This window comes from Ambystoma mexicanum, chromosome 10 (assembly GCF_040938575.1).
Source record: "Ambystoma mexicanum isolate Mex_15411 chromosome 10, UKY_AmexF1_1, whole genome shotgun sequence".
NCBI classification, from domain to species: domain Eukaryota; kingdom Metazoa; phylum Chordata; class Amphibia; order Caudata; family Ambystomatidae; genus Ambystoma; species Ambystoma mexicanum.
Window position 1 is genome coordinate 250,069,133 of NC_090932.1, and position 25,000 is coordinate 250,094,132.

Genomic DNA, 25,000 nt, shown 5'->3' on the forward strand with positions numbered 1-25,000 from the left:
TCCATCCCCTCACACCAACTTCCCAACATTAGTCAATGCGACTGACAACTCCTGCACCCATCCCAGCCACACTACACCCCTCCTCACTCCTGGCGCCATTGACACATGCCAAGATACGGTTGCGAGCCCCATCACTCCCTCGATCCACTTACAGGTCACTCTGTAGGCATTGTGCACCTCTTAAACAAAACACAGCGGACACCCCTGATAAAGACAAGCCTCTGCTGAACAAACGATTCTTTCAGCACCCTCTGAATACTGTTGCTGCCCACGCTCATCCACGTACTGCCCCCCACCCCCATGGTCGCACCTCGCCTCCGGAGCACAACCTCCATTCCGGTACTGATCCTTTCATGCATGTGTGCGACCACGCCACTGCTGAGCTGTACCTGGCTCCTCCTCCAAGATTTCCCAGCCATCGTACGCTTTCTAATCCTCGTGGCTCACACCGCAAACAGCTGATATGCAGGTCTGCTACCGCAAGGGACAAATCATAACACCCACCTCCTCCCTCTCTGACACACTGAACCTGATTTCTACTACTGCCCACCAAATGACCACAATATCCTTCCACCAAACTCACAGTTTCATAGTCTATAATAATACAATTCCCTACTGCCCTCAGGCAGGCACATGCACACTCTACTTTCCTCACTTTCCTCACCAACACACCCACAATATCCACACATACATCTGTAATATTGCCTCCTGCAGACAAGCCCCCAATTACACCGCTACTACCATCTCCCCTACCTTCAACCACCATACTCCTTGCTAAAACAGCACCACTAAAAGGCCACAGAATCCAAGCCATAAAACAATCAACCACAACACATCATTCACACGCTCCCACAGTCCATCTGCTCACTTCCCAAGCTCCACACTCACCACCCACCATATTACACTTGCCACCCCCCTACTACTGACTTTATTGCATCACTTACAAGTACTCCCTACCTACAGACTACATACACCCCACCTCCTACCTCCCCTATCAGTCTCCAGGCTAGAAATAAGACTGAGACAGCGCACTCTCCATTGCACACACTCCAGACCACCTCCCCCACACTCCTATAAGTAACACCAGTCTCAACACGGATTGCCCTCCCCATCGCAAGTGCACTTTTGCAGCCCCACCCCACCACTGGTCTCCACCACATCTTCTACTGGCCTTGCCCTCACACACCGACTTAGCACCAGAAGCCACCCCCTGCCCCCAAAAATCATTTACCCATCTGCCCCTTAAAGTCCCCAACACCCCAACCGGCCGCCCACCAATTACACCCCCTCCTCAGTCCCCGTGTCCTCCCAAAACCATCACTTGCACTCTTGTTAATGCCTGCTCCATCTGGGCACACGCACCTGATGTCCACAACATTTAACTGACCATAATCTTGACCTACTAGCTGTAACCGAAACCTGGTTACACGATGCCGCTGGCCCCCTCCTCCCTTCTCACAGTTCCCACTGGCTACTCCATTCTTCAAGCTGATCGCCAGGACTACCCAGTCAGTGGCATCGCCATCATTCATAAATCCACACTTCCGTTCAGGGCCTCACCTCTACAACATCCACCAAGATATGAAACCCTTCTTGCCAAATTTGAATCCTCCCCCCAAACCACCATCAACCTGTTTCTCCGCTACCGCCAACCCTCCCACTCAGCCACCCCAGAATTCGACATCCCCCTCCTCATCACTCCCCTTCTTAAGCTCAACACCAAACTGATTCTCCTAGGAGATTTCAATTTAGGTTTCAATGACACCTCTGACCACAAGGCGTCCACCATGATAGCTAGCCTGGATGAGATGAATCTCACCCAACTAGTCTTTTCTCTTACCCATGACAAAGGGAGGACCCTTGATTGGATTCCACCATGTAAAATCATCGCACTCCAAGTATCCGCCCCCCCCTCTCCTTGGTCTGATCACTTTCTGATCCCCTTCACCTTCACCACCACCAATAACACCCTCATCACTAGCGAACACCTTTGCATTACTGCCAGACACACGTGCAAGCTTACAGTCGAGCTTCTAGCCCCTTCCCTCCTTCAATCCTCCTTCAATCCACCTCCTGAAGCCATTCTCACATCTTACAACTCTGTACTGCTTAAAACTCTGGACAAACATGCTCCCCTCAAAACCACCTCACGCAAAAAACACAACATCCAAAATTGGTACTCCGATGACAGCCTCCCTCCGGAAAAAGAAAATAGCCAACTCCTACAAATCAGCTATCATTCACACCAGAGCTAAAATTTAGACCACCAGAATCTCCAACGCCAGCTCGAACACCAAAGAACTCATCAGAATCCTCAGAGATCTCGAATCACCAGCAATACCTTCTGACAGCTTCCTTAAAAATAAAGCATGGTGCACTCTCATCCAATCCTCGACTCCAAAACATGGACAGCCACAACTTATCTGGCTTTAGATCACGACAGAGCACTGAAACCACCCTCCTTGACCTCAAGATCCAGCTGGACCACATCAGGGACAACAGTGAATTGGCCATCCTTCTACTTTTAGCCCTCTCTGCAGCCTTCGACTTAGTCGATCATGACATCCTCTTTAAACAGCTCACCACCACCTTCCACGTCGCTCCTGAAGCCACCCTCTGGATCCAATCCTTTCTCTCTGGCAGAACCACCAGGGTCTCTGCAGGCTCCGAGTCAGCTGACCACATCCCTCAGGGTTAATGCCTCTCACCCACCCTATACAACAAGTACACCAAACCACTCCTTGACCCTCGACAGTCTCAAAATCCCCTACAACAACTTTGCTGATGACACACAGGTCCTCTTCAAACTGTCTGGAAACCACAACACCGATCCACGCTCACCAATCATGTTTTCAGCATCATACAAGCCTGGATGGCCACCCACCATCTCTGCCTCAATGATGGAAAAACAGAACTCCTTATCGTAGGATCCCCACATTGGCTCAAGCTGCTCAACCCCGACTTCTCCTTTTGCATAGACTGCAACACCATCCCCGTCTCCAATAATGTAAAAACAGTAGGCGTTTACTTGGATGCAGTATTAAATATGCAAAAACACATCAAAGCCATTGCCTCTTCCACAGCCTACTCTACCAAATGTATACATCTTTCCAGGAAATTCCTCACTTCTGATAACTGCCTCACTCTTGCCAGAGCCATCATAGGCAGCAAATTAGATTACGCAATGCCATTTTAGCAGGGTCCTCCAGTAAGAATCTGAAGAAACTCCAATTGCTGCAAAACAACGATTGCAGAGCAGTCTGGGGTCCGACCTCCGACACTCTGTAACCACATTTTTGCCATGTTACCAGTAACTTAATGTTCTCCCAACGATGAACTTAGTGCTGTGATACTTCAGAGTCTGTGCGCTACCAACAAATACAATAATTCAACTCTGGATACCACATTCTCTGTGCCCAGTACAGAGCAATCATGATCACTGTTTCTGAACAGGCGCAACCTCCCAAGAACCAGCAGAATGACTTGGATCGGCAGGAACGCATAAAAGTCGTCTAAAGTCCACTTGACCATCAATGTGTCCTGCAGAGCTCCCAGGGGAGGATGTTCCCTGGAACAAAACAACTTGCACTTGCTGTTGACAATGGAAGCGAAGAGGTCCACTTGAGGAGTCCCCCAAATGAAGAAGATCTCCCCAGAACTTCCTTGCAGAGCTCCCACCTGTTGGAGGCCCAAGTCTGTCTGCTCAAGGCCTCTACTGTGACATTCTCTCATCCGGCCAGATGAGTCACTGTCAGAAGGACACTGATCTCCAGAGCACAGATCCACAGTTAGGGAAGGAACCCACACCACCTAGTTTGTTGAGGAACACTAGCATTGTCACTGTGCTGTCTTTCAGAATCCGCACAGTCTTGCATTTTTCAGAAAGGGATTAAAGGCACTAGGGCCAGCCCGATTGCCCTCAACTCAAGTTGTGTTCTAGAGACACCGTGAGAGACCACAGTCCACTCACGTCAGGTCGGATAGGTGAGCGTCCCAACCAGTCAGATGTGTCTGCGACTATCGTCCCCTGGGACTAAGGGTGGCAAATCAACGTGCCACTCAACAATTCGTCTTGCACAGCCCACCACATGAGATCCCTGAAACTGCGACCATTGGCAACGGAGCAGCCACTGAAGTGATTTCTTGCGCAGCCCCAACTCCGGCACCACAAGGATACAGGAGACCATGAGGCCTAGAAAGCTCTGGAAAACAGAGGGAAGGACTTGCCTGGGATTGGACGACATTGGCCATCCGAATGATGTTCGCAAATCGATCCTCAGGCTGGAATGCCCTGTCCAGGCGGCGAGTGTTCAAGACTGCCCGATGAATCGGAGAGACTGCAAATTCTTTTCAAGTACAGGAAAAAGCCCAAGCTGTGCAAAAAAGTGCATGTATGGAGTAGGTGCTCCGACAACAGATCAGGGGAGCGAGTTCGGACGAGCAAGTAGTCTAGGTAGGGAAAGATATGAGTGCTCTCCCTCCTGAGGGAAGCCACTACCATGGACAGCAGCTAGGTGAAAACTCGGGGAGCCGAGGAAAGGCTGAATGGCAAGACCTTCAACTGGTAATGGGGTTGGCCCACTACAAACCTTATGTACTTCCTGCGTGTTTGATGAATCGGCATATGGAAATGGGCACCTGAAGACCCAGGGAAACCAACCAGTCCTGCAGATCAAGGGCTTGCAGGATCTGGGATAGAGAAACTTTCTCCAGCATTGGATCTTTCATGGATTCACATGCTTAGAATATTCCCGGTCGTCAGGCTGGGAACCCTCGGTACCTTATAAAGACGTTTTCCAAAGGAAAAATTGCGACACTTCTGTGTCCTATCTATGTCGTTTTGGGCCGCTTACGCATGCCCCAATAGGACGTAGCGGTATATAAGCCCCGCCCCGAGGCTCCCATCAGATTTTAACCGTCTTCCAAAGTAGTGGGATCACCTAGCGTCATCTACTATTTTTGCTAGGTTGTTTCTTAGTTTTTTCCTAGTGTCTGGAAAAGCTCTTTTTTGTCCGTGTGCTACATGCGGATTAAAGAAGGTGTATGAAGGAGATGGCCATATGGACTGTATATAGTCTCCATCCTCATCATTCGGCAGAAAATGGTGACATCTGGAAAAGCTTCTCCCAGAAGACCCTCAAAGACCGGAATAGGCAGTTGGTAGCTTGGTCGAATGACAGAGCTGGTGCGCACCCCCCTTTGGAGGTAGGCTCCACGCATAGCTTGGCCTCAACAACTAAATCTCTAGGGGCTCCCCGCCGTTCAGTATCGGCTGAACCTCCGGCGAAGAAAGTGCGTTCGATGGAGAAAAGCTCATCGGAAAAACATTCCACGAGAGAATCTTTGTTGAAAATGAAAACCTTGCCGTCTTCCTCCGCGCGAAAAAAAAGGAGCGAAAAGACCTGTCAAGATCCTCCTCAGGTGATCATCATAGATCATCCTCGAGTCGAGATTCTTCAAAACACAAATCAGGTTAAAAAAAGGCGGGAACTCCTCAGGGCTCTGTACATCCACCAGCGTCGTCGACGGGAGTGCGATCGTCGACGCCCTCACTGCAAGTGACGCAAATCGTCTCTTCAGGTTTTCCGCCGCAGGGGACGACTACGACGACGGTGACGATAGAGAAATTGACGTCGTCGACGGAGACTCCACAGGAGGTCTGGCGACCGGAGGTGCACAACCCAGTTTTTTACCAAAAACCTTGTTGCAACAGGAGGCAGCCCTGTCCATATCCTCTGTGGATGACGAACGTGAGCAGGTGGCTGGCCCCGCGGAACTTGGGTTGCAAGGGGTAGGCTCTCTGACTCTTTCGAGCACGGCGAATATCCCTGTTACGACTCTGTTTCTTAATACTCAAACGGTTTTATCCCTGGAAGTTCTGTCTACATTACAAAACTTGTTGAAGAAATTAGATGAAGTTACCTCAGGTTGCTGCTCCAGCGAGACCAGTCGACGACGAGCCAGGTCCTTCCCATTGACCGACTCCTATGGCGTTGACGGCGGCGCCGGTCCGTGAAGGCCTTCCATGTGCACGCCCGGAAGAAGGGGAACTGCTGGAATCCGAGTCAGAGAGAGAGTCCATATCGGATATATCGTTATCCCCCTCTAGAGACCCGACCTGGGAGTCGGAAGCGGAGATGGAAGCTCCAAGAAGCCCAGCCCAACCGTCACCCCCGGATGACATTGGTTCTTTCCACGTGAGTAAGGCTTGTACCGAATTTGGGCTGGCCCAGGAGGAGGAGAAAAAAATACTTTTTTGCTCGATCATATGGGAAAGAGGAGAAAATCAGTATTTTCAGTCCCCATCTTAGATCATGTATGGCAAGAAGGACTACAAACAATGCGTCATCCGTTCCCGGAGCCGGCAATAAAAGGTAGACTGGAAAAGAAATTTAAGGCTCCCGAGTCTACTCCGAAATGTTTGTCCTCTCAACCGGCTCCAGAGTCGGTGGTATCGGTGGCTGCGGCAAGGAAGGCAAGGTCTCAACACAAATGCAGAACTCCTCCGGAGAACGAGGCCAGGAGACAAGATGCCTTTGGCAAAAAGGTGTTGTCGGTGGGTGCAACGACAGTGAAAGCGGCCAATTCTCTGGCTATCATGGCGAGGTATGACAGAGAGATGTGGCATCGTTTAGCACCCATACTGGTACATCTGCCAGACGAGCACAGAAAGGCTGCGATGTTACTTGTCCGAGAGGGGGAAGAGGCCTCTAATCACTCTATAAATATCGCTGTGGACCTGGCAGAATCAGGCTTTAAGCAGGTTAACAACAGAGTGATTATGAGGAGACGGGCATGGCTCAAATGCACCAACTTTCTACCTGAAGTGCAATATAAAGTGTTGGATATGCCTTTTGAAGGAGACCACCTTTTTGGGGAGAAGGTGGATGAGGCCTTGAAAGGCATGAAAGAAGATTCAGACACAGCACGTTCTCTGGGAGCTCTCCAGAGTGGCAGAAGTTTTTTTTCGTTTCGCCCCTTTAGAGGAGCGTCAGGAAATTCCCGGTTCTCATCATCAAGGGACCGTACTTTCAATAGACCGTCGTACTCCTCAGGGCTACAGCGGAGCTTCTCAGACTGCAAGAAGACGTCGAGACTATCAAGCCTCAAGGAAGAGGGGAGGTAACTCATCGTCGAAGGACAATCAATCAAAAGACCAGCAATGACGAGTTTCAGAACGTCCTGGGAGGCAGGGTGTCTCACTGTGTCGATGAGTGGGAAAAGATCACCTCGGACCGGTGGGTATTGGACACTGTGAAGTTTGGTCATTCCTTACAATTCAAAAGCAAGCCGTCGCACATTCCACCAGTGTTTTCGGCTCAACCCCACCTGAACATTTTAAAGCAGGAGGTAAGTACTGATGCTACAAAAAAGGGGCTATAGAATTGGTACCTGTGTCACAGAGAGGTCAAGGAGTGTATTCCCGATACTTCGTAGTGAAGAAGCCCAACGGAAAATGGCATCCCTTTCTCGACCTTCGAGACCTCAACAAAACATTAAAAAATTTGAAATTCAAAATGCTCACACTTCAGGAAGTGATCCGGTCGATTCAACAGGGGGATTTTCTGGCGTCGTTGGATCTCCAGGATGCGTATTTTCATATACCAATGCGTCGACGACACAAAGTTCCTAAGGTTTGTAGTCGGGCGGACCCACTACCAGTTCACAGTGCTCCCATTCGGACTAAAACCATCTCCCAGGACGTTCACAAAGTGCCTAGCCCCGGTTGCATCATGGTTAAGGAAACAGGGGCATCATGTTTACCCTTATCTGGATGATTGGTTAGTAAGGCGGTCGTCCCCTATGACAAAGCAAGCAAGTCTAGAGGCCACCATGCAACTTCTGCGTCGACTGGGATTTGCGGTAAACTTCGAAAAGTCCTTATTAACTCCCTCAAGAAGCTTAGTGTTTTTGGGTGCAGAGTTCGAAACTCAGTCAGGATTGGTGAGACCATCTGTGCAGAGGATCCACAGGCTCAATCAGCTGGCAAGACAGTGGAGAGTCAACACCAAAGTGTCGGTAAGGAGATATATGTCGGTACTGGGAGCCATGGCTTCGTGCATCCCCCTTAGTGAACAACTGTCGCCTCTTCATGAGGCCAATTCAAGAATTCCTGGCAGACAGATGGGCCCAGAGCCAAGGACTTTGGTCGGACAAACTGACCGTCAACAACGAGCTCCTACGAGCACTTCGATGGTGGCAAGTCGTCAGAAACCTATCCGGAGGGGTTCCCCTGCAGGAACCGTAGTTTCACATGACCATAGTGACAGACGCATCGCTGACTGTATGGGGTTCGCATCTGGGCTCTCTCCAAACGCAAGGCCGGTGGTCGGCAGAGGAGTCACTCATACATATCAATGTGCTGGAGTTGAGGGCAGTTCGTTGGGCCCTGAAAGCTTTTCTGCCACACAAAAAAGGGTCAGTGGTGCGGATACTGACAGACAACACAACAACAATGTTTTACTTGAGAAAACAAGGAGGTACTCGCTCCAGGACTCTTTCCACCGAAGCTCAGGAAGTATGGCAGTGGGCTCTACAACGAAATAGAACTATCGTAGCCCACCATCTTCTGGGAGTAAAGAACGTACAAGCGGATTCCCTCAGCAGGGAAATGGATCAGATACACGAATGGGAACTGAACGAACATTAGTTGTTGGAGGTTTTCAGAAAGTGGGGACAGCCTTCTCTGGATCTCTTTGCGACGAGAGAGAACAGGAAATGCAAACAGTACGCCAGCAAATGGCCACAGATCGATTCACCGGGGGAAGCGTTCTCCTTTCCGTGGACGGACAAGTTTCTATGTGCTTTTCCCCCTGTTTCCACTCATACGACGGACCCTGCAATGGATTCACAGGTACCGATGTCGAGTGGTTCTCCGACCTGCTACAGCTATCCATAGCACAGCCAGTAAGGTTTCAGAAGGTTCTGAACCTCCTGACCCGGGACAAGGGAACAATGTGGCATCACGATCCGGACAGTCAACCTGACAGCATGGCTCCTGACTTCTCGGAGTTTGCTACCCTAACTATTTCATCGGATTGCCGTCTAATTCTGCAAGCCGTGCGAGCTCCGTCCACGAACACTTTGTATGCATGCAAGTGGAAGAGTTTCTGCATTTGGTGCGAAGATCGGCTAGGGTTAGAGCCCCTGAATATAACTCCGGAACAGCTTCTGCCATATTTGCTGCATTTAGCGGAGAGTGTGTTATCTTTTTCATCGATAAAGGTTCACCTGGCAGCCATTTCAAGATTGATGCGGAGAAGGCCTTTCGTTAACATTGTTTAGTTATAGGCTGATAAAGCACTTCATGAAAGGTTTATTTCGCACATTTCCACCAATTAAAACGTTTCCTGCGAGCTGGAGTCTTAACCTAGTGTTGACGCAACTAATGAAAGCTTCCTTTGAACCTATGGCTTTTTCATCTATGAAATTCTTATCGTGGAAGTTGGCTTTTTTGTGGCTATCACTTCAGCACGACGACTCTCGGAGATACAAGCATTAGTCATAGATCCTCCATACTTTAAGGACAAAGTGGTGCTGGCGACCAACCCTCATTTTATACTGAAAATTCCTACTGTCTTTCACAAACATTCGTCGATTGTACTACCTACATTTTCCGCGACTCCTTCATCGGTCGCGGAAAAAGCTCTCCATACATTAGATGTGAAAAGAGCTCTAAAGTTTTACCTTCATCGTATTCAGCAATTTAGAAATACAAAACAACTGTTTGTGGCCTATGGAGCGTCGACGAAAGGAAAGGCGATCTCAAAACAAGGACTAGCTCGATGGGACTCGTCGACGATTGCCTTTTGTCACTTGAAAGCGGGGAAGCTGCTGGAAAGGAGTACGAGAGCCCATTCCACGAGATCAACTTCATCTTCGGCAGCGTTGTGTGGTTGGGATGTTATTGGTTTGCATTTACATCGCCAAAATCAGGAGTACTGCTATACAATCTATTTTAAGCATGTGAATCCATGAAAGATCCAATGCTGGAGAAGGGAATAGTTTCTTACCTGTAACTCCATTTCTCCAGCATTGGTATCCTTCATGGATTCACATGCGCCCGCCGGCCTCCCCTACATGCAAACTATATGTACCCCATCCTATTTTGGGGGGTTAAAATCAGATGTGAGCCGCAGGGGCGGGGCTTATATACCGCTACGTCCTATTGGGGCATGCGTAAGCGGCCCAAAACAACGTAGATAGGACACAGAAGTGTCGACATTTTTCCTATGGAAAACGTCTTTATAAAGGTACTGAGGGTTCCCAGCCTGACAGGGAATATTCTAAGCATGTGAATCCATGAAAGATACCAATGCTGGAGAAATGGAGTTACAGGTAAGAAACTATTCCCATCTTGAACTTGTCCCTGCATAAAAAACAAGTTCAGCAGTCGACCATCCAGAATAGGGCACAAGCTACTATCCTTCGCCACCAGAAAATGCATGCAGTACCAACCTCTTCCTCGTACCGAGCACATTACCAGATCAATCCAACTTTGACAGAAGCCGACGGGCCTCGGGTCCGAAGACAATGGGATGGACAGAGGGCAGTGGGGCGCTAAAGGAAAGTGAGGCAATATCCCCGTTGGATGACTTTTAAGGCCGAAGTGCCAGAAGTGGTCTTTGACCAGTCCGAGCGGAACAAGGAAAGCCCCCTCCACTTGTGACAAGCGGTGAAACCGGTCATTGAGATTCGGTGTCCTGGCGAGCCTCAGGGACAGCGCTCGCTGCAACACACCCTGCTGGGTACCCCTACTTCTCAGGAAGCGTCTGCCCTGCCCTCTCTCGGGGCAGATTTAGCAGTTGCCTGAGAAGACTGCTCCAAAAAGGCCTTCTCTGCATGCTGAAATTCTACAAAAATGCATGTTATTAGCACACCTATGCTGTCCACTCCTTCATTCCCGTCATATAAGTACAGTGGTCGTCAAAAGGCATGTCTAACAGCCTGTCCACTGTGCTTGTGGCCATTAACCTGCCCATACAGTCCACTGTGTCGAATCCAGATTATAGAATCTAGGTTGCTGCCTCCTTGCCATCAGTGACCAAGGACAGGAAACCATCCCTCATCTCTCCCTCTGGGACGTACTCAGCCGCATTAGCAAACGCCACCCAAAGAAGAACTTTCCCATGGCACAAGAGGCATTCACAGCACGCAGTGGAAGAATGCCTGACACAAACACCTTCTCGCCCCATGTGTCAAACCTCTTACTCTCCTTGTCCGGTGGAAGGGACTGGAAAGTAGATTTCTTCAGGGTACCCGTTGCCTGAACCACCAAACGCTCAGGCAAAGCATGGGAGGGGGAAAAAAAAGACAGTCAAAGGGTTGCCTCATCAGATCCCTGTCCACTGCCGGAACAGGCAGGTTTCTCCCACACCGCCAATACAGGGCCCTTCACCGCCACATTGAAGAGTAGGAATGTACTTATCTAGAGGGCATCGTCCAGAATATCACAAAGTTCATACTTCAAATTGGAACTGGACAGAGCATATAGCCCCCCCAGAGTATTGGGCACCTAAGCCATTGAAAGCTGGAAGATGGCTTGACTCCCAGCCCTTTCCTGGGCTGGGAGTTGGCAAAATGCCCATGTCTGGGGGAGTTGTTGAGGCTATTGGCCTGGCCTAGCACATCCTCACATTGCCTGTAGAATTCTTCAGGGAAACCCCTCCCCTTCCTATATCACATGGGTTCAAGCCCAAATGGAACCCCGTGACCCACTTCATCATAGGGGTTGTACATCTTTGACATGAAGGTGTCCCTAATGTGAGAAACCTGAAGGTTTGTCCCCATCTAGTCCTTGGGGGATCTGGCATCCAGGTGGCCAGGACACGGCCATCGCTTTTGGATCCAGTTCCTGGCGGTGGACCAGTGTCAGAGGATGGATCCATGTGATTATTGCGACAGCCAAAAATGCAGACTTTTTTTTTAACCCTTTACACCACATATATATGCGGGGGGGAGACCGCCCGCATCCCCCCATATTAATATTATACTCTAAACCCCCCCCCACATATATATTGGTGGTGTAAGGTGGGGGGGGGGGTAAAAAAAAAAAAATCAGCATTTTCGGCTGTCGCAATTACCAGGTCGACATTTTTGTACGATTCCTTGGAGGATCACCTGGATGGGGGTCCTTGGGAGTGGGACACAGACGGGTGACACTCGGTATCCCCCTTCTTTGAACATCGTTTCCCCATCCTACCACGTACAATATTGCAAAACATTGCCCCCCCCCCCCCTTTTCCGAACCAAACACTTTCGTACAGCATAAAAGACAACGGACGAACACCAGAGCCGTTACCTGACATGTCCCAATACAAGGGTCAGGTAAAGTCAAAAGTCATGCAATTGACCAGAATCACACACACCTGGCGGCCCGTTCCCTTGCCCACAGGGATAATATGTGGAGCACGAGAGCACAGGATAAGCAAGGCAGACCGCACGTTGTGAGAGCTAACTCAGCATGGCAGTTCAAGAGGAGTAGAAAGACGGCGCAAGTCGAGAAGATACCAAGGGGAGAAGTGACCTTGCCCTTATCCGAGACCTGTGAAGCCTCAAGAGAAGGAATCGCAAGACCGTAAACAGTAGCCAGCATGTGTTGCAGCAGATGTTAACGGTACCTGGGCGCCTCCTCCACTGACAGCCAAGCCATGGAGAGACGCATGGCCCAATGGTACCAGCCTTGACTCTACAAGACAAGAAAGCAAAGCAGTTCATCACAGCCAGTGAGTCCAGGGGAGAGCCGATTAAGAAACCGAACTGTGTTGAACGAAACTAACAAGTGGCTAATTGAACTTTGGGTAAACAAAACTGTTTATATAAAAAAAGGGGAAAGCCAGCATAGCAGAATCAAACACCACGTGGGTGTCCACTCGAGAAACGCTAGGCGATTACCCTACCATTGAACTACAGTTACCAGAAGGCCTTGAGAGAAAGGCGAGAAGAGGGGGTCAAAGTAGTCATAAGGGGGTCTTGTCAAATCCTCCGTACAGTGGAAAGTCTTTGACCGACAGATGATTGGGAAACTAAGGGAAAGAATACTTCATTGTAAAAATAATAAACGAACAGTGCGTTGAGAAGGATGGCAAGATTGAACCCGGCGAAGGGATGCTAACAAGAAGCGACGAAATCTGAAGTCTTATGAACATTGTGTTGACAGGAGTGAACCCGGAGGAGGGAAGTCCACAGTGAATTCTTGAGTAATAGTCTAAATTTTCCTGAACAGTGTGTCGATAAGAGTGAACCTGACAGAGAGAGGGCAACAAAAAGGGGCAATGCCTAAAAGAACTGTTTAAAGAGACATTTCAGTTTTTGAATACAAGTATTGAAAGACCAGGGGAAGTGGATTGTCCCCCTTGGCATTGGGATCAGAGCCCGGCAGAGGGAGAACCCGAAAGACAAGCTGTTGTGAAGCCAAAGGAGGGAGGCTGGAAATTGAAAAGGGGTCTGGACCTGAAAGAGGAAGATCCAGGGGTGGGAAAGGCACCACCCAAAGTTCATTGAGAAAGGAACTGTTTAATTGAGTGGTCGAGTACGACTGAGGGGTCTGCGCCCAGAAGAGGGGTAGCCAGGGGTGAAGCTGTCACCAGAAGCCATGCACGGAACAGAACTTTTGTGTTTGGTGAAAATATCAGGCCCTCGAAGGCAAGATACTTTTTATTGAAGAGACTTAACCATTGAAGAGCTCGATAGCTGGAACGGAACTGTTGGCTCGTGATGGGAAAGCTCGAGTGTGTGCTGTGCTCAGGACACCCACCTTGTCCCGTGTTGAAAACGTGGGGAAGGGAGACACCTGGCAATCACATACTGACTTATTTATGAACACTTTTTATTGAAACCCCTATCCCACACTCTTTCTATAATTAGTTGTATGGATTTGGCAATAGTCCTTTTTAGTATAGAGCTTTTACTTTGACAAGGCGCCACAAGGACTACCTTATTTTTCATTTGATGGTCGAAGCTTGCTCCCATCTTAGATTTAGGTTAGGCGTTTTCCAACCTGCATATTGTTTAAACACCCTTGAATCGTGATCACTTATGTCTGTCTTTACTGTTGCCACCATGAGTTCCTTACACTAGTGAGTGGGACGTATTCTCGCATTTCCACAGTGTTCATGACGCCAGTCTGCGCAGACTACGAAGGTCCGCCGCCCAGAGGTGCCAGAGTGAAGAGTGGTGCAGCAGTAATGGGCTTGGGCAGGAAGTCCATAGCTGGAGGTGCGTCTCTCACTAAATCAGAGCCCTTAGGAAAAGTGGTGACGCATGGTGCATGCAGAGTTGGAAAAGGTGAAGTCGTTGACGGGACCGTCGTCTGAACCGCTGACAAGAGTTCTAAGCGGCAGGAAAACGCTGGGCCTGGTAATCGTCACAGTGGTAAAGGTGACGGTCATGGACGAAACCTTTGGTGTCGCAGCTGTCCAAGGAAGAGCAGACTTTGTAGACGGAGGCTTGTGTCGATAACAGCGTCAGTGGAGCCCACAACGGGTCCTTCGATGACTTGCTCTTCAACAAAGACATGTGCTTGGCCGCTGACGCTAGCGACTTTCTTGTGGATGGAGGCAGCCCACCTGCCAGTAGGCGAACCGTCGACGAAGACCGACAGCGACTGGGTTCTCGCTGAACTGGGTCCTGCAGCCGTGGAGACAGTCGAAGAGGAAGACCATGGAGCGTATGATTTAACCTTCTTTTGGATCTTTACCAAGGAAGCATCCTCAAAGGACCTCAACTTCTACTTACTGCAGGGAGTGCGCTCGTTGTACGTGCCGGCCCTGGAAGAGGCAGGACTACATCCGCAGGCTGCATCACAGGCCTCCCCGTCTTTGATCCATGCGTCACCAACCTCCGAAGGCGGTCCTTCCGTGTCTTTGAAGAAAACGGATGTCCGATTTGCCAGTCATCGGCATCGTGGTCGGGATGGAGATAGTAAACGCACCCACGGTCCCCATCCAAGATATTCTCCAGGCCCCAGCTGTCACAGGACCTAAAAAGACTTTACATCGTGGCATCCGCCATGGTGTTAGAGCAAGGCCCAAGCCTGAGCCTGTGGTGCCACGAGCTGGAGATCTGACAATGAATCGAGGATCTTTTTCAGCAATTGGTCCCCGCCTCCGATAGTCACAACGTGGCGGTTGACGATGAAGAGATGAATATTTCTCAAAAATAGGCAAACAAGAGCTAAAAGCCATCGATTTTTGAGGAGCGAAGCATGAGGACTCCAAACATGAGAAACGTGCAATACAAATCTAAAGATGGCCACCAGGGGTGGAGCTTAGGAGGAAGAGTGCCATTGTCTGAGGCATAACAGATACACCAGTGTGACACTGATAGGCTATAGAGGAGCAGAGCAGTTTTAAGCTTAAAGCTAAAATGCTTCAAATTTACATAGCATTCTCAGCCTGACGACAGGGAATATATTTATGAGCATGTGAATCCATGCAAGACTCCATGCTGGAGAGGTACATGTCACATAGGCATCTCCATTTCCCCATTCCTTTATTTGATCTGTCCTGAGACGTCCATCATTTAATGTCAGCATTTAATTGCAATTTACACAAAAACCACTACAGTACAGACACCAAGGGAAGCAAGGCCTAAAATGACTTTTAAAGCGTAGATGGTGGCACCCGCAGGTACCAGATAATTCTCCTGGTAAATAGCAAGCATGGACTGTCTTAAAAAATACTTGTAAGTTAAGGGTGATCTCCTGAATTAGAAAGGTATCTTCATTCATATTTTAACAAGTACCAGAATCTGTTTGTCCTCTGAGTTTTCTCAAATTGTAGTGACTTGGCTAATTGTTCAGGCTCTGATTTTGATGGGTATTGGGCGTCGGAATTGTAATTCTGTTGGGCGTCGTGCAAAGCAGTTTCTCATTCTCTCCCTCCTGCTCCCTCTATCCTCTTCCTCCTTTCTGCGCTCTCCCTCCATGATGCTTTCAATCTCTCCTATGTTCTCCAACTGCTACTCGATCACCTATACTATCTCTCTTTCGAAGTCTAGAAGGAAAAGATTCAAGAAGGATCTCCTGGTCTCCAATCCAGGCCTGTCCATTGCCGACACCTATGTTAACGAATCTTCCAGGTAGACTGTCACTGACATCCACTTTGACGCTCCCTCTCCGGACCTTTGGATTCCCCATATGGTCTCAGTGCTCGCCCCTCTCTTCCTCACCCATTAATGGTGGCACTCGTTGGGAAGTACTCTTAGCATATTTCCCATCCCCTAGGGCCATCATTAATGTATACCTGAATGGCACTGTCATGGTTCAGGGTACTTAACCCAACCTCTGCCTCCTTGATAGGAGTCTTCCGCCTCATCAAATTCCTCCCTTCTCCTGCCACTACTCCTTCTGGCCCCTCTGCCACCACTGACTGGTGTACCACATTCCTGCACCCCTCCAAGGAAGACCTTCAAAAGTGGCAACCAGCTCCACTTACTTGCACCTCAACTCTCGATCTGCCGTTAAACACTCCTCTGACATCTGCCACCTCCTTGAAGACCTCAACGTCCTTGCTCTCACGGAGACATGGTTCACGTCAACTTGGTCATGAGTTTTGACTCTCTCCTCCTGGAGGGCTACAAGATCCTCTCCAAAGCCCATGCCTAACCTGTCTGGGGGCGGAGTGGCCCTGATTTTCCCTGAATGGGCCCCTGCCACTACCATACCCATTCAGTCCTACTCCTCCTTCGAATGCCTCTTCTGCAGACTTGGTGTCTCTCCTATCCTCTCGCTGACTCTTGCCCACATCTATAGGTCCCCCCTAGTCTGGTGTCCCTTTTCCTCTCAGAGTGGTCCAACCTCACCTCTTCTCTCCTGACCTCCATCTCCAAGTTTCTCCTCCTCTGAGACTTCAATATTCAACTTCATTCCCCTGATGCAGCCTCTAACTTTCTTTCCCTCTCTATTCTTCCATCCGGTCCGACGCACTCGGCCGGACACACCTTAGATTCTCTCATCTCAGCAGACATCCCCATCTCCAACCCTCTCACTACACCTCTCTCCTGGTCCGATCATGCTCGCCACTCCTCTCACCTAAACCTCCTGGGTCCCCCAGCCAAGTCTCAGCCTGCATTGCCAGTCTCCTCCTCCATCATTCGACCAATGAAGAGTGTCAGTTGCTGCTTTTGCCGCCACCTTCATTTCCCCACCCACTGACTCTCACACAGAGCCCTTACTAACCTTCAACTCTCCATCTCCAACACTCTGTACATCTTTGCCCCGTCATGAGGATCTGTATGAAGCCTGGCTCCAAACACTACACCGGTATGACTCTGACCTAGCCTGTCTGAAACGCAAGCACAGAGCTGCTGAGCAGAAATGGCAGGCTTTGAGCACATGCTTTGACAGATTGACCTGCTGCCTGCTCCAAAGGCAATACAGACTATACATCTGCTCGAAGAAGGCCTATACAATATGATATTTTATTTGTATCGTGCTCATACGCAGGTGTTTCAGAGTGCGTTGAGGCAAAGGAGGACAAAACAACAATCTTACTAGGCCCAGTGACATCGAGAACGCGCAAGTGCAGAGGAGTCCAAGCCCGCATCTCTGGGGCCAATAACTCGCTGAACTGTTCAAAATCGGCAAGGAACTCGCTAATAGTACTGCAGTCTCCATTTCTCCTCTGCCTTCTCTGACCCACTGCACTGGACTCTCACTGCATTACTAAAACTCAGGTCATCCTGTCCTCCCTCTCCTCTACACCACTCCCTTCTCCCTCACCCGCTCTCAGGCCTCCCTTGGCCCCCCCCCTCCCCTTTCTGCCTACTCTCCTCTTTCTCTCCCATATCACCCGATTAGGTTTCTAGACAAGTTTGCTCTATGAAGGTCTCATCCAAACAGGTGCTTCCGGCTCCTCCAGAACTATCAAGGACAACATTGCATCCTTTGCACCAGCCTTGGCTGATTTCTGTAATCACTCCTTTGCCACTGGCTCCTTCCCGCTACTCCTCAAGCACTCCCTTATGCACCCTCTACTCAAAAAGCCTTCTGCTGACCCCTCCTGTCCATCTAACTACTGCCCTATCTCAATTACCCCCTTCCTGGGCAAACTCTTGGAGAAGATGGCCATCTCCCAGCTTACCCACCAGAATGAATCTGTTTGTTGTTTACACAACCACCAGTCTGGCTTCAGAGCAGCCAGAGGCACGGAAACTGCACTCTTGAACACCTGTGAAGTCTTGCTCTCTAATCTCGATTACAACTCTCCTTCTGTTTTCATCCTTCTTGACCTTTCCTCTCCATTTGATACAGTCAATCTTACCACCCGTATAAGTCGGTCCATGATCCCCTTGGCATCATGAAACCGGCTCTGGACTGGTTTACCTCCTTCCTCTCTGACCGACCATCCCAGATTAAACTGGGCCCTTTTATCTCCTCCATCACACTCTCCACCTGCAGTGTCCCTCAGGGCTCTATCCTATTGCTGTGGCTCTTCAACATCTATCTTGCCCCTCTAGCCCTTTTAATCACCGCCTTCTCTCCTAAGCTTCCAGTGTTATGCCGATGACATGCAGCTCTCCTTCAAGATTCCCTCTACTGCCCCCTCTTCTTCCTCTCTCATTCCTGAGACTCGGTCTGCTATTAAGGCCTGGTGCACTGCTAACAATATCTGCCTTAATGCCAATAAGACACAGTTCCTTCTCATTGGGACCCCAGCTCCCTCCTACTCTCTGGTCGCCCTGCCTGGGCCCCCTTCCGCTCACCCTTCTGCGAGGCAAAAAACCTTGGTGTCATCTTTGACTCTTCCCTCGCCTCTCCTCCCATCACAGACCTTGCCAAGAAGGCCCTTTTTCAGCTGCACCTACTCTGAGGCATTCTCCCTTTCCTCGCATTCCCTCAGAAACTCAATGTCTCTAGAGCTCTGGTCCTCGCCAGGCTGGACTACTGCAATAGCCTCTTCCTCAAGTTGCCTAATTACTCACTTTGCCCCCTTCAACTAATCCAGAGTATGACTGCGAGAAGTATCCTTGCCTCAAGCCCAGCGACCGTATCTCTCCAGCCCTAAAATCTCTCCACTGGTTCCCAGTTGCTTTGAGTTCAAGACCCTCTGCATCATCCACAAGGCTTTGAGGCCTGGGACCCTGCTACATCCAACTCGCTCTCCCTAAATATCTCACTGCTAGAGCCCTTCAGTTTTCGGTCTCCACTCTCTGCAGATCAGACACAGGTGCCTCCCTCTGGAATAGCCTCCCTGCGCTCTCAGACTTGAGCCAGATCTCCTTAACTTCTGGAAGCTTCTCTTCCTCCTTCCGTCCCACTTGACTAATGTCTCCCTCTGCCTCTTTTTGACTAGCTGTCTGGTTCCTTCTGATTCTTATAGGGCACCAGGCCCCCATCGACCAGTCTGCTCCTGCACGGTATCAGGTAATAATATCCCCATATACATGGTCGCCATAAATAATATCGCCTGGAAAATGTCATGGCGATATTATTTGGGTGACCATATATATGGGGACAGGGGCAAAACTAAAAAAGTTTGGGGGGTTGCGGGGGTGTTCCATGCAATAATGTCGCCACAAAAAATGGCCATTTTTCGGCGATATTTTTGCATGGCGAGATTTTTGTGGTGACATTATTACATGGAACCCCCTGCACTTGGTCTCCCCTGAGCCCCCCGCCCCAACCCTCTAACCTGCACTTGCCTGTCCAGGCTCCCTCCCCTGCACTAGGCTGGCGGGGCCAGCAGACAAATTAGCCCATCCAGCCCTGTCCATAACAGTTAGCAGGTGGACCTTCTTTCCCTTGCACCCTCTGCATTCCCCTGGCACTTGTCCACCTGGCCTCCCCTTATCACTCGCCTAACCCATGGGCTCTTTTTCCACCCTGAGTGGCACCCCCCCACACTTCTGGTTACTGTACTTCAAGATCTGAATGACACAAGGCCTAGTAGGACCGTTTTTGTTCATGCCCTCTTCACCCACACCCCCCTCTCTTGTTGCGTCTTAAAACACCTTTTGCTGTATAGGTGCATCAGAAACACCCAATAAATAAGCATTGGCACCCAGAAGAAAAGTACTTTCATTGCTTGTACTTCTCTATCTCAAGCCAGCTCTTCATCCAACCTCCAGCTCATGATCAATGCCCAAGTAGAGCTCCGTTGGAGATCAGGCATCAAGAACTACATTTCAATCAAAACTCGAACATGAATTCTATGGAGCTCTAGCAACAGAATTTGTTAAAAGGGAGGTGTGCCAGGTGCCAAAACCTGAGCAGCATGTTGTGTACAGAAAAGGGAGATGAGGAATTGGGTGGAGGAAGAAGTATGTGCAGTTCCATATATGTCTGCATCATCATCTGGCAACTATGACTGACTAAATTGCCCACTGTGTCTACCCTATGCCCCCTTGTGGCTGCGAAAAACGTATGGGTCCAGCTGGCACTTGGAGCTATTTTCCAAAATTAGAATTCAGCAGAGGAACGTATCCATTAAAAGGTGCAGACGTTGGGAATAACTTTCTTTTTAAAACAGTCAAAGAATATGAAAACTAGGTACGAAAGCAATGCCTAAGCAACCCCCCCCCCCAAACAAAAAAATTATGGCAATTACAGCTAGTATAGTAGTATGCATTAAGCCATCTTGCATTGCTTGAGGTAGACCCAAATGAATGCTATTTAGTTCTTAATTGCTGATAGATTTGGGGGAAGGGGTGACAATCTGACTCACCCTGAAAAGTTTGGAATTGGACATACCACCTATACATTTGCGTAAACTCTGGATGCATGTACATTTTAAAAATAAGGGAGGGCTAAAGTTGGATCACATTTGGGGAAAGGATGAAGTTGTTGAAAGGCCAACACAAATGTGCCGCCTTATAAAATGAAGGAATGACCATCAAGGCAAAAAGTCACCATTAATTGCAGCTGTGTTGCTAAGAGACTGAAGTAGAGTGGTGTCCTACTCCATAATGAAAGCGGAGAGCAAATCTAACAAAGATGTAATCCATTGTTGAGTGGGCAAGGAGCATCTGGTTAACAAGCTTGCTCCTTTACTATTTATAACAAATACTTAAAGTTCGAATTTCTGCGCCAAATGGAACCAGATAAAAGTTAGAAATCCGATAGCTCGAGTCTAAAGAGGGATTATGTATTCACTCTAGAAGTTCACCAATTTTTTATTTTCTATGCGCTATAACATTAAGGAGGGTAATTGGGACATGTAGTACCAGAGTGAGGCTGCTAGCTAAAGAGAGCCTAGATCTAGAAAGAATCAATTGATGTAAAATCCTATTAAGACAAAATAAGCGTCATCATTGATGGCAAATAACAGTGCCCATCAGTTAATAAAAAGGTCCAAATGGACACCAATTGTTTTTAATTAATTATAGCTGAAATGTTACCAGGCCTAATGCAAGTGGTGGCAATTAGGTCTTGTGTTTTAATAGGTAAAGGCTACATTCCAAAGATCTGGTACCAAAAATCATTTGGGGGTATCTGGGGGCGGGGAAGATGGCGAGATGGGATACATAGCTGGGATAAATGGAACTCTGACATTTTTGCATTGCGTTATTGTTTTGGAACATTGAGCGGAGATTGCTTGCCATAAAAAATACATTAAATCACTGTATATTTAATACAGACTGAGAAAAATTGATCAGACCTTGCAAAACATCAAAGTAACCACCTTCGGATGACAGGGGTGACGCATACAAGCCTCGAGACTTTTTAATTCAATGAAGTGAGTGAGCTCACCGTGTGGATATGCAATGGAGGTGGCACAGGTTTTTGAAGTGGCAGCAGCTAACATCATTCCAACAAAGTCTGAAGCTTCCTTCACCGACTCTTCATCGCTATCCATTGCAGAGGCAGCCTTCTGTTCCAGTAACTTCCTCTTAATACTTTCATAAATTACAAAGTGGATAACAGTCTCAGAGATGCCAGCATAAGATGCAGACATGCCCCTGTAAAAGCCTTTCACCCCATCAGCCTGATACACTTTTCGGATGCAGTCAAAAGCACTCATGCGTTTTTCTCCACGGTTCCTGGAAAGGGGAGGGGACATGACAAAAAAAAAAACGACACTTCAATTCAAATATTCATAGACGTCAATGAAAACAGGAGGGTGGTGGCGTCAAACTATTAATCAACAGGAATACTTCACAGGATTGATGAAATAGGTAGAGAAGCTTCAATGAAAGGCCAAACTTTCTCCAACTGCAAACATACATCAAAATGATTAATTATGTACTATGTAATTGCCAAACTTTGTTTATGATAATAAATCATGTGTACAATTTTTATTTCTGCACACACAAAATATGCTAGGAGAGAATTGGAACATCAGCCTTACTAAGAGTTCATAGACACTTGGTGAAAGAGGTCGGCCCCAAGAATCCTTCCCACTATACGCGCACTAAAATACACAAAAACCCACACATGGCGGCCCATCATTTCTCTTGTGGTTCTGTTCTACAGCCCATATGTACACATCTCCTACAGTCATAGATCAAAAATTCATCAGGTTTTCCCTATGATACTTGAATTGTCAGTATATTGGTAGAAGCGACGGCCTCTGATAATCAAGAAGTGATGTTCGCATTGAATACCACTGCTTCATATACAAATATCCCACAGGCAATAGACTTGCAAATAGTAAGCTCTGCCCTGGATGACATGGAAAACCACAGTTGATGACTACAGATTCTGGGTCCTTTTTCTTGTCCCATCAAGCTCTGGTAATCGGAAGACTACAAGCTTTTCCTCTCGAGCTTGGAATCGTGTCGATCCCAGTACACTCTTGGCTACGATACTGGATCATTGTGAGTGTGAATGAATGATATTTTATTTATATCACGCTCATACACAAGTGTTTCAGAAGCAGTGCCATGTCAGTGTCAGATGCGGACCCGCATCTAGCTCTGCATTCCGCCTTTGGCCCAGCAGCGGAGGACTTGGCACCTGAAAAAAAAACAGAAAACCAACCAGACTATCCACAGCATGGTTTACACTGCATTTTAGCACTCTCAAATTATAGTACAAGCAGGCAGAACAACAATGGCGTTGAGCCTAGCACGATGGAGCAGCTTTGAAAACAGCTCGTCTTCATTAACATGAAGCCATTAAGGAGGCCAAGACCATCTATTTTTCTAACCACATTTTGAGAGCAAAAGACCAATCTAGGGAACTCTTCACCTTAGTACAGGACCTTTCAGTGCCTGTGACTGCGGGCCATACTATTCCTGGCTATCAAGCTTAATGTGACTCGCTTTCACACTTCTTTGGTGATAAAATAGTTAAGATTCAGGATTCTATTGCCTCAGTTGTCCAAGATCAAACCACTGATTTCTTTTCTCAGGAAGAGCTGGTGGTGTGCAGAGGTCTCCTTTCTTGGGTTCCTTCTGGCAACAGAGGATCAGGTTTTTAGAATTGTTTCATTATTGAGGCTATCCTCTTCTCAGAACCCATTCCAGCTTAAAGAGATTAAGAAGCTGGGTGCCAAGTAGATGACATTTTTGACTATAGTTTTGAAAAATTCCTTAAAGACTGTCTCTTTACAAGCTGCTCTTAAAACGTGCAGTAGTATCTCCCATCTTGAAGAAACCGATGCTGGATCCACCCCCGATGCTGGATCTCAAGCATCAGAATGTTCCTGAGACATTCCAGTCTGGTTTTAGGCTGTCAAAGGGTACAGACTCAGTGCTTGCCTCCGTCATTGACACCCTGACCATGATTTTGGACCAGCGCAGAGTTGGTCCACTGGTCCTGCTTGACCTCTCGTCGTTCGACACAATTGACCATCTTATTCTGTGTAGCCGCACGGAGGAGCTTGGGATTGCAGGGTTGGACCCATCCTGGTTTAGGGCCCTTCTTCATTATCCAACGCAAGTACTTTCTCTTCTCCCTTTTGTTTCTGCACCATCCCTTTTAACCTGTGGAATCCCCAGGGGTCTGCCATCTCACCTTTGTTTTTTAATATGTATGTTCTTTCGCTTGTCAAACATATTCTGTTGCATGGGTGTAGTTTTACGCCTATGCAGATGATAAGTATTTCTTGAGAAATGACCGTGAGCAGGACTTTCCGGCTTCGAGAGGAACTGCCTTGATGACATAGGCCAGTTGTATGAATTCCAACTGGCTCAGGCTCAATGCAAGAAAGAGATATTGGTCCTTGTGCGGTCATAAGCGGCTCGGCCAATGTGGACCACCGGGGCCCCTTGTCTCTCAACCCTTTGTCGATGCCGGTGGTTAAGAACTTGCATATTATTATTGCGTCTTCTCTCTCAGCGCACCTGCAAGTTGCTTCCAGGTGTAGGTCAGGTCACCTTAAATTGAAGAGCTTGAGGAAAATAAGTCTGGTTATCCCAGTGAATTTGCGTAGTCTCGTCGTCTCTACCACCATCTCAGGGACCCTAGAATACTGCAATTCAACACTGCTTTCCCAGCCTACATTCCCGATCCAGCACCTTCAAGTACTGCAGAATTCTGCCTTCCCAGATTCTCCCATGTATCTCCAGTGCTTCGGAGCCTCCACTGGAGGCGAGAATTAAGTTCAAATCCTTGTGCATTGGATGTATTATGGGGAAGGTACGCCTTATCTTCGCAATAATTCTGCTTAGTATATTCCTTCTAGGAACTTATGCTTGGCTAACTTCTACTGCTGATGGTTCCCCAATTTTCTAGAGACACCATCGGGAGGGGGGAGGGGGAGAGCCTTTCAGTAGCCGCCTCCCAGATGTGGAATTCACTTATTTTCTCGCTAGGGGCTATCACAGGTCATTTTGCCATTTGAGAGGCCTTCAAAACCTTATTCAAGTAGACTATGTAATCATTCTGTTTCTTCCAAAATCTACCTTGACCGTTTACCCCTGGGGAAAGCGGGTTTCCTAGTGCCAAGATACTCTTGGGTCATAGATGCACTATACAAATTCGGAAATAATTCGGGTTTTATTGTCCATTGTCTTAGGAAAGGGAAATGTGTTTTCTCTACAAATAAAAGTTGGAACACTACTTGCAGCCAACATGGCCAATCGTCCAGGGCTTACTTTGGACAGCAATACATTG

The 25,000-nt window shown here is 48.3% G+C and overlaps 1 protein-coding gene across 3 annotated transcripts in view; it reads right to left on the reverse strand.

The window, feature by feature from the left end:
* Nucleotides 1-25,000, reverse strand: part of SLC25A36 (solute carrier family 25 member 36) — a 480,162-nt gene that overhangs the window by 22,311 nt on the left and 432,851 nt on the right. For all 3 annotated transcript variants that reach the window (XM_069617778.1, XM_069617779.1, XM_069617777.1), the window contains one exon: nt 21,692-21,981. In XM_069617778.1, the coding sequence (XP_069473879.1) occupies nt 21,692-21,981 (290 nt within the window). The remainder of the gene's footprint in view (nt 1-21,691; nt 21,982-25,000) is intronic.